The sequence below is a fragment of the Misgurnus anguillicaudatus genome, chromosome 23, assembly GCF_027580225.2.
Source record: "Misgurnus anguillicaudatus chromosome 23, ASM2758022v2, whole genome shotgun sequence".
NCBI lineage: Eukaryota > Metazoa > Chordata > Actinopteri > Cypriniformes > Cobitidae > Misgurnus > Misgurnus anguillicaudatus.
In genome coordinates, this window is record NC_073359.2 from 37,062,772 (window position 1) to 37,072,505 (window position 9,734).

Sequence of the window (9,734 nt, forward strand, 5' to 3'; positions counted from 1 at the left end):
CCACACATCCATCCACACCTTTCTTAGAAACTGACAGTGAACAATAAATACAATAATTATTCAAAAACAACATACAGTATTATGCTGATAAAAATATGCTGATTAATTCTGCTACTATATATTATTACAAAAATGAGATTACAGTATATAATAGTCTACGACATCTTTTATAATAGTTCGTGATGTGTTTACGCATACCGTTACACTGTAAAAAAAATCTGTAAAATTTACGGTGAAATACTGGCAGCTGTGGTTGCCAGAACTTCACTGTGAAAAATACGGTGACAATGTAAAGGACATTACGGTAAGCTTTATTCCCAGCTGTAAATTTCACAGTTTAAAACAGCTGATTTTAAGGTAAATTACTATTAAAAACAAATATACTGTAAACTTGTTTAAGGTTAATTCCTGCTAAAAAAACATCAATAATGTGAAGCTGTTAACGAGAAACTACTGTGAAAAACAAAATATATTCTGTAAACCCCATTACATTCTTTCACTATGAAAAAACATCACAACCGTATCATCTATCACATTATTTTACTGCTAATCAACATCAATAATGTGAAGCTGTTTACAGTAAACTAATGTGAAATACCACATATTCTGTTAACCCCATTACATTCTTTCACTATGAAAAACACATCACAACTGTATCATATATCACAGTATTTTATTGCAGTTTTCTTAAAGTTGTTGGTTACAGTCTGGAGAATGTTCAGAAAATCTAATTCCAGCATAGTAATTAAAAAGACTGACTTCAGAACACTATTATAACATTTGCATAGTAGATCTATCCAATAAACACAAACTGGTGGTACACACTTAACAAACTGTTTGTGTTTGTCAATTTACAAAAATAACAAACTTAAAGTGCAAGTCTGGAGTAATTTCAACCCAGGGTCTTTTTCGGCATAAAACAGGTCGACCAGCCCTTTGAGAACACTAATCTAACATTTGCATAGTTATTATTTGAGGATTTACAGTCGTTCCATCCAATAAACACAAACTGGTGGTACACACTTAACAAACTGTTTGTGTTTGTCAATTTACAAAAATAACAAACTTAAAGTATAAGTCCAGAGTAATTTCAACCTAGCCCTTTGAGAGACAGATTTCATTGATCAGTTTTATGATGCGATTTTGATTAGTTTGGCGCACCGCCCTTAGCACTGCAATGTTAGCGCTGTTTGAGCTGTTAGCACCGAAGACAGTCAAACTCTCTGATCAAAGAAATATGTCTCTTGAAGGGCTGGTCGACCTTTTGTCATGTTGAAAAAAGACCCTGGGTTAAAATTACTCCGCACTTACCCTTGAAACTGTATTATGAAAAATCACGATCACAAACACATCTTAAATGCACAGTATGCAAATTTACTTTAAATCCCGTAACACTTCACTAATGTAAAACTTACATTAAAATCTAAATTTGCAACTAGAATTTTCCATTTTCAAAATAATAAAGGTAGGCAATCAAAATGTACATCACAGTTTAATTTGTCTGTCTCCACTCATGATCAGCGAGATCAGCGATGAGGGTGAGGACTCTCGGGTTTACTGTCAGCTGCTTCTTGTTCTTCTTTGTTTCAACTTTTGTGCCCCTCTCAGGGTTGATGTTGAAGAAACACCTTTGTGAACACAAACATTTAAATGAATATAGTGATTTGTTTTAAATGTGTAAATAAAAAGAAACAATGTGCATACACACACTTTACCTCTGAAGGAACTCAAGCGTGGAACCCAGATCTACTGGATAGTGGATGTTCAGGCAGTAGTAGCTACCAAACATCAAGCAGATTGCAGTGGTGAAGTTGGAAATTTGGTCGTTCACAATCTTGCCGTCTATGCTGAGCATGAACTGCCTTGCACCATAGCAGCAGGTTCCTGCAAAGAACAGCACATCAGCTATTACCATTCAATAGTGCAAATATAAAATGTTTTGAATGATGCACAATAACAGAACAGAGCAGACTGTTTTGTAGTGAATCATCACATTACATGATCTTTTACTTTCTCAGTACAAGCATTTTTAAAGCGTAACTCTTGCCAAGATGGGTGTTTTTGTGATTGTGCACGAGTCGGACGTTCGGTTGGAAGCATGGATACGTCCGAAGCGCCGCTTTTAAGCTTTTCCATGTTGTCGTTTTCTAGTCAGATGTCCTTTTGAGTGGGAATAGTACGGCCACTGGTATTTTGATGCATGATTGCTTCGGGATTGCTATTTTTAGGGCACTGGGATGGCTCGACACAACATGAAACTTTGATTGAAGTATCATCAGTGTCTGTACACATGAACTCGAGCATTGAAAACATTGTTGGTGTACAAAGAGTTTACTAAAAAGAAAGGTTTTGAACAACTCACTTTTTGACTGGCAAGTTGGCGGCCAGGAGAAAAACCAGGTAAGTTGTTCAAAACCGTTCTTTTTAGTAAAGTATGTGTACACTAACAATGTTCTCAATGCTCAAGTTCGTGTGTAGAGACACTGATGATACTTCAAAGTTTCATGTTGTGTTGAGCCTTCTTAGTGTTTTTAAAATAGGGATTTTGATGCGATTATGTATCAAAATAGTAGTGTCCCCAAGATTCCCCATTCAAAAAGCCATTTGACCTGAAAACGACAACATGGACAAGCTTAAAAGTGGCACTTTGGACATAATTATGCTTTTAAACAAAAGTTTGACTGGAGTAAATTCAGAACAGCACCCCAGGATGCATTTTGGTGCGAGTTACACTTTAAACTTGACCGTGTATTTTATGCAACATGTCAATACAGACCCCTTCAGTAAACTGGAATAAACTTACCACATACAATGATGCAAGGGGTCACAGGCAAGCCTTCCACTTGGACTTCATTTGCCAGGCATGTCTCCTCTACGTAGTGGAAGAGGTGCTCCTCTTTTTCATTGAAGTAGGAGAGAATAAGCAGCACCATATCCTTGATGTCACCTGAGCTGCCCTCCAACGGCCCTCTCAGAAATTTCAGCTTTATTGCAGTCTCCAAGACCCGTTTGGTCTTGTCTGCACAGACAGTTGTCATAAAGTTCAAAAGCCGTTTTCCTTTTTTTTCTACACTATTGAGAAAAGTATCCTTAAGTGGTAGTCCTGTGAGCTCTAGGAAATGGACGGTCATCCCAATTTCTTCAAATAAAAAAGGCCATTCTTCTATTAGGTGTTGGAGATCTGTTCCTGTGTTTATTGCTTGACGTTGGGAGTAGTAAGTGCACTTCATAAGGGCTTTTACCTCTTCTGGACTGAAAGTATGCTGTTCACGAAGCATCTTCATTTTATCCTTCTTCTCCTGTTGGCTTTCCAATGTCTTGCTGACTGGCATGAACTTCAAATTCCACTTTATGCAGCCATATGTGTCCTGAACAACTGCCCTTTGCTCAGCTGGGATTTCATCTGTGTCTGAGTCACCCGTTTCCGGTTTACGCCTCTTAATCCTTGATGCTGAAGGCCGCTTCACGTTGTCAATGCGGGCTTGTAGCTGTTTGACTAGTGAGTGATATCCTGCTCCCACTACCTCCCCTTCTATGACATCTTTTAGGGACTGTGGATACTTGGCAACAATTTTTTGGCAACTTCTGTAGACTCTAGTTTACTTGGAGATGCACAAGTGTTCATCATTGCAGAGACAACAATCCGGATCATTTCACGCCGTAAACGTGGGCTTGGCCTTTTCCCTCTCTCCAAGCACTGCATCAAGTCTTCAGGAAATGTTCCCCATGGAATCTGAAAGCTGTCAACCCAATCTGCAGTTCTAATCAGATTGCTGGTTGAGGTGCAAGGTGAGAGTGAGGAGTGAGTGGAGTTAGAAGAGGTGAGAGGTGAGACTGAAGGACTGACAGCTGACTGGCTGTGGGTTTCAGGGCTCTGAACTGTAAAACAAAAATAATAAAATTAAAGATGTATTAAACTGATTGGTGGTCTGTGTACCATTAGTTCATTTGATATTCAGAATTGCAAATGAAATATCAAACAGATGAAAATCTTCTGCCTAGAGAAGATCTAAAATTTCTATCATAGAATCTGCTCACTGTTCTGACGAGAATATGATGGAAGATGATTGAAACGTAATGTGTATAAGCCGCAGAGATATAGATTTTTTTGCAAATTTTGTGTAGAAATTGTGGCTTATAGTCGGGAAATTACGATATGTGAAGTATACATGGTGGTCTATCCAAAGTCACCAGCGTCGTTGGCATAAGGCAGCAGTTTTCAAAATCAAATTTGCACCTGTGCTCGTTTTTCAACATGTTTTTTTTTCTGTGAGCATAAAAACTAATGTTTGGTATTTCTATTGAATATCAAATGAACAAATGGTGATTGAACCATTGATATATGTTCAAGTAAATTCTGTTAATTTGTACTTACTGGTTTGTTTCCATGCAGCAACCAATCTTCTCGCTTGTATTGGTCGTAAAACTGATGCAAGATCAGCCTCCTGTAAAAAGTGAAAATCCTCAGTGGTCTCAACCCCCAATGATTGTAGTGTCTCCTCCACAAGGTTTAGAATTGGGTCTGGGAGGTCTGGCAACACCTTAGTAATGGAACTTCTGATGTTGTTTTGCTCTGAAATATCCATTTCTAAGAATGAAAAAGTGAATTAAGTTCAGTTTACATAAGAATGAAAGACCATAGAAAGGCATTCATTATTGTGACAGCACACTGTGTTTCAATGGAACCAATTGATATCCATCCTTCTGGTAAGATGGCAATGGATAGAAATCAGTTAAGTCAATGATGTTCAGACAGTGCATCCTTTCATTGTCCTTTTTAATGGAGTACATATGGAAATGAGCTAAGAACTCAGCACTGTACACTGACACAATAAAATGAATAGTGTCATTTTTCATCAAAATAAGCACTAGTTCACCAAACTCCACGTTAGCCATATTACCAGTCACAAGGAATTGTCCTTTTTTGTACAATGTTCCCTTATAAGACATTTCTACTGTGACCTGTGTGTCAATATCAGTGAAGCCAAACTGTCTGACTGCATCTTGAATGGCTTGACTGTAGAGTTCCAGGTAAAATGGGGAACTGTCTTTGACTTGCAGGACAACTTGGCCAAGTGATCCTGCTGAGAGGTAAGCCTGCAGCATTTGATGTCTTTCGGAGAGAGTAAAGCAGAGGTTTTTGAAATTCTTTAAATTCCTTGCACATGTCTTGAAATAACTGTGCTTGCTCTCGAATCTCATCGTCCAGAGTCTGATCAAAGGGCCAAATTTCAAAATGAGTGCCGGAAAATGACGTAAATAATGATGTTTGGGTTTCAGCTTAGTGTTTGGGAACAGAGCTTTTCTTGACTCTAAATATTCTTGAATTAGAACATCAAGAAATGCAACCTGAAGCACAGAGATTTTCTGAGCGCATACCATGTCCACAATGTCTTTTAGCTGCAGAATCAACTGCCAAACATCATCAGCTGTGTCTTTCACTAGGTCACCAATTAAAAGGGGCAGCAGCCTCAGAAAATTCCAGTTCTGTATGGCCTGTCCTGACAGTTTCTTTGCTAGAGGCTTGACTGTACACGGCTTTGTAGAAGCATCAGATGCACAGTATTTGAACTGATTAATGCGCCGATTCAGAGTGGAGTAAGTGAACCATTTCTTTGTCTTTACGAAATACTTAAGACACAGTGCAACATCATAGGACAAAATGCCCTCAAAGATGTCATGGCCTAGACAAGGTGGCAGACCTGGCTGACAAACATGAAAGTAATTTAAAGAGTTGAAAACTGACCTGAACTTCACTCCTTCTGATGTATCTTCAGTCTGGAGGCGCTCAATGGCAGAATCGTACTTCTCAATGGTGCGCTCTGGTCCACACAGATTTGGATCATCACCCTGAAATTCAGATCGAGTTATGAGACAGTACCGACAAAAATATTGAGAACAACTGAAATTTTCAGAAAAACCACCAATGCAATGTGAGCCCAAATTATCGCCAGCAATGCAATACAAGGTCCCTCTGACTACCGTTTTATGAGATGTCACTATCCCATTCTCCTCCAATTCCTTCAAGTCGCCTAGAAATTCAGAGAACACCTTAGCATGACCAAATTCTTTGAAATCTTTCTCTCTGCACAATAAAACAAGTGACATGTGGTCTGTGTCAGACCGTACATGAAGTGGCAGATTAGCAACAGACACATAAACAGCTAATACTTTATGTTTGGTCTTTGCAGAGCCTAGAGGATTTACAACTTCAAAGGCATCCTGGTATAGCACTAACTTTAAACAGGATGGGTTTTGCACAAAAAAATCTTTGTTCTTAAATATTTGACCATCACTAATGTCGCTTAGAACATCCACAGAAGTCTCAGTCGAGTGCGCTCCTGATACACAACTCAACCATACATCAGACTCTAACAAACATTTTAAAGTCTCCCTCACTGGAACATAATAGGCAAACCTGTCTCTCCGATTCTCATCTCTTCCTAAAAACAATTTCTTAGGCTCAATAAAGTTGAACATTTTTTTGAAAGACTGCGTTCTTGAGTATGCTGTCCTCATCGGCCCTGTATGACATGCAGAAAACAGATCGAAACCTTTAACAGACTCACAAACTTTGGTGATGTCCTCATCTGACAATGGTGTCTCATTTTTTAACAATGAACTAAGTTTACTCAAAGTATATGTCTGACCCAAGTCGTGAATGTTTTGCATCTCCTCAACAATATTCTGAATGGTCGAAGCAGGTAGCATAAACTGCCCCTGTAATTTTAAGTAAAACAAACTGACATTTCTGAGAAAAAGATCACTAAAATTTTCTGCTATATCCATATCACCTTCATCTGTCTCTACCTCATTCACTTGAGGGCCAAAGCTATCTGATTCAGTTACAACAGTTGCAACCGATGACACTGATACTGCCATCTGAAAAATCTCTGTGTTTCCGCGACATGTGAGATGTAAATGAAGATTTGATATTGAAAACACCTTTGCATCCAGTCACTGGACAACCTACTGCACATCCTTCAGCAATATGTTCCTTCAAGTGTGTTAACAGATCCTTGATCTCTTGACATTGGTGTTCACACAATGCAACTGGGCATCTATAAGTATTAACAACAGCCCTAACACACTAACAGGGGCAGCAGGTACGTTATGCTTGCGGTAGAAATGTGCCTTAAATGCTCCATATCTGACAAATGCCCTACCGCAACCGGCACCACAACACTTAAATAAACAATGTGTGTCATTTCGATGCAATTTGCAATGAAGAACATAACCTTTGATTGTCTTCACTGACTTTCCACAGAAATTGCAATTCAACATTTCAAGCTATATTTAACTTCACTGTGAGGGCAATACAAAACTTGATAAGATATTCGTGATGTAGCAAACTTCAACAACAACAAAAAAAACAGTAACTTTAGCAAAAATTTAAGGTTATCTCTCGAATAAAAATTTTTTCCTCACCAAAGCAGGACATTCAATACAACCATCCGGACCGAGCAGCACTAGCTAAACAAAGTGAGCCCTGCCACTGAACAGAAAAAGGCGCAATTCTTCTAGTTAAAACTTTGTTCCTCTAAAAGACTTACTGTCGATGGTCGATACAACCACCCGGATAGAGTACCACAACTAACGTTAAGCACTGTCTGCCACTGAATGAGAAAAAAGGCGCAAACGTCTAATGTCACGCCTTACATTTGAAAACACTGCTGAGGGTTCAAATCCCTGGGTACAAGACGTATTCCCAGAAGCATGGGAAACAACTCAAATAAACAATTACAATGTCTGAACTGTAGGGCTGGGCGATTTGACCTAAAATCAAAACCTCGGTTAATCTAACATTTGACATCGGTTACGATTAATAAACGATTATTTTTTTGCCTCATAGGTCACTGACAAGGTTGGAAAGTTTAGGGCACACCTTAAATCAGCCTGCAATGCAATTATTCACATTTTTCCCAAAATAACTGCATTACTGAAAAATATTAAATAGACTTAACTCTATGCAGATGTTGCATGTCATTATGTACCATTGATGAAACTTTCAGAATGGGAAGTTATGAACCAAAGAATCATACAACCCCCATGACTAATTATAGACATAAGATACATACATAATAAGTTGTATCCAGATAGCATATTGTAATGAGATGAGTAGGGCAAAATACATACTTGGACTGTATCCTTTACACGTTTCTTGTATTCAATCAATTTTTTCTTAACTGGGCACTGATGTCTAAGCCATTTATTCTCATCAGTAATGCTTTTGGTGTTAATGTAGACTAGAAGTTCTCCCGTTCTCTCTCTCCGTCATCTCTGAAGTGTCTAATTAAACTCACGCGGGCGCGTCTTTTCGCGGTTTTGAGTGAGTGAGATGTGATGACATTACCCGGGCTGCTACCCATCGGTAGATTAAACTGAGCGCGTGTGCGGTAAAAACCCGATCGCGCATTTCGTATTTTTGTCACAGGTGCCTGCACATTCGCGAGTACTTCTTAAAAAAAAGTACTGTGCTTCTTTTGGGCACTAGATGATCCTGCTGCTCAGTTAAACAGTGCTTGAGTTCTCCTCCATGTTTCGCTGTGCCACTGACAGGACGGGGCGGAGTTACGCAACATCACACGCAGCAGTTTGTTTTTAAAGGGAAAGTATTAACAGGATTAAAAACCGAAATAACCGACATTATAAAATAATGTCGGTTAGAGGTTCTGAATTTCGGTTTCGGTTATTTTTCGATTAATCGCCCAGCCCTACTGAACTGCACGACCCAAAGAACACGTTAAGCATGGTACATCGCAATGTTAGCCTAATGTATATGAGCCTACGTATCACACCAGCAAGTTGGGTTAGCTAATAATATAATCACTAACTTACATGAAGAAAAGCAGCGCAGTGAGGTAGAATTATTAGGACAAAAAACACATATATTACCTTTGTCTGGTCTTCTTGTCCGAGTCGAGATGCTTTTCTTTTCTCAGCATCTTTTCAGTCTGCACACGGAGCCTCGCGCCACGCTGGTCTAAGCGTGTGTAGCCTCAAACTTTCTTTCGATGCGTCTTTCGAGGCGCCTGCTTCAAACAACGTATTTACGGTCTCTCCTAATAATATGGCTTTAATAAATGAGATTTTTAATAATAAATTCCAGTGTCACAATATTTTGATGCCAAAGTGAAACGTTTCTCACTTCGAAGGCTGCATCCTCCGGATATCGCATATGCAGGCTGCATACGCCATCACATGCCTTGACGAAGGCTATTTGCCGAAACGTTGGTTAAAATAAAATTATTTTGCAAGTGAGCGTGCAGTCAATTTTTTTGCTATATATTTGCATACGCCATCAAACCTGGTTTATTTAAATGAACTTAGCATTACATTCGCAAGTCATAAGCATATTACAACAATTTACGATTAACTACGAATATTTTTCAACTTTATAATTGTTAATATACACTGAAATAAGGCAGTTTAGATAACGTATGCAGCCTGCAAATGCGTTTCTTGTATTGAGAAACGGCCATTAAGTCATCATGCTTACTGCTTCAAACTGATTTTCTCAATTGCTAAAACACTAAACCCTATTGTCTGAACCAAATGCTCAGTTGCCTGAACCCACTGATTGAATCAGTCACTCTTTTGGCAAAACCATAAGCACAAATCCCTGCTGAAAAAAACAGCATCAAACCAGCATGGGAATTATGCTGGTCTATGCTGGTTTAGCTAGTGGTCACAGCATACCAGCACCAAAACACAACATATGCTGGTATGGCCAG

At 38.9% G+C, this 9,734-nt stretch overlaps 1 protein-coding gene across 1 annotated transcript; it reads right to left on the reverse strand.

Annotated features, from left to right (window-relative positions):
* Positions 1-495: 495 nt before the first annotated feature.
* Positions 496-9,270, reverse strand: LOC129450768 (uncharacterized). The gene is made up of 6 exons (XM_073861399.1): positions 8,896-9,270; positions 5,747-5,850; positions 4,376-4,588; positions 2,804-3,879; positions 1,716-1,884; positions 496-1,628 (listed from the first exon to the last, which is right to left on the reverse strand). Exons 4-6 carry the CDS (start codon positions 3,330-3,332, stop codon positions 1,493-1,495), a joined length of 834 nt encoding a protein of 277 aa, XP_073717500.1. The 5' UTR covers positions 3,333-3,879; positions 4,376-4,588; positions 5,747-5,850; positions 8,896-9,270; the 3' UTR covers positions 496-1,492.
* Positions 9,271-9,734: the final 464 nt, after the last annotated feature.

Bases quoted from the DNA above. Each gene is read 5' to 3' on its own strand.
- LOC129450768 (XM_073861399.1), bottom strand. From the start codon at position 3,332: ATGCCAGTCAGCAAGACATTGGAAAGCCAACAGGAGAAGAAGGATAAA. The intron at 1,885-2,803 runs GTAAGTTTATTC...TGTTCTTTGCAG, and splicing joins CCCTTGCATCATTGTATGTG to GAACCTGCTGCTATGGTGCA. The intron at 1,629-1,715 runs GTAAAGTGTGTG...GTGTTCACAAAG, and splicing joins ACGCTTGAGTTCCTTCAGAG to GTGTTTCTTCAACATCAACC.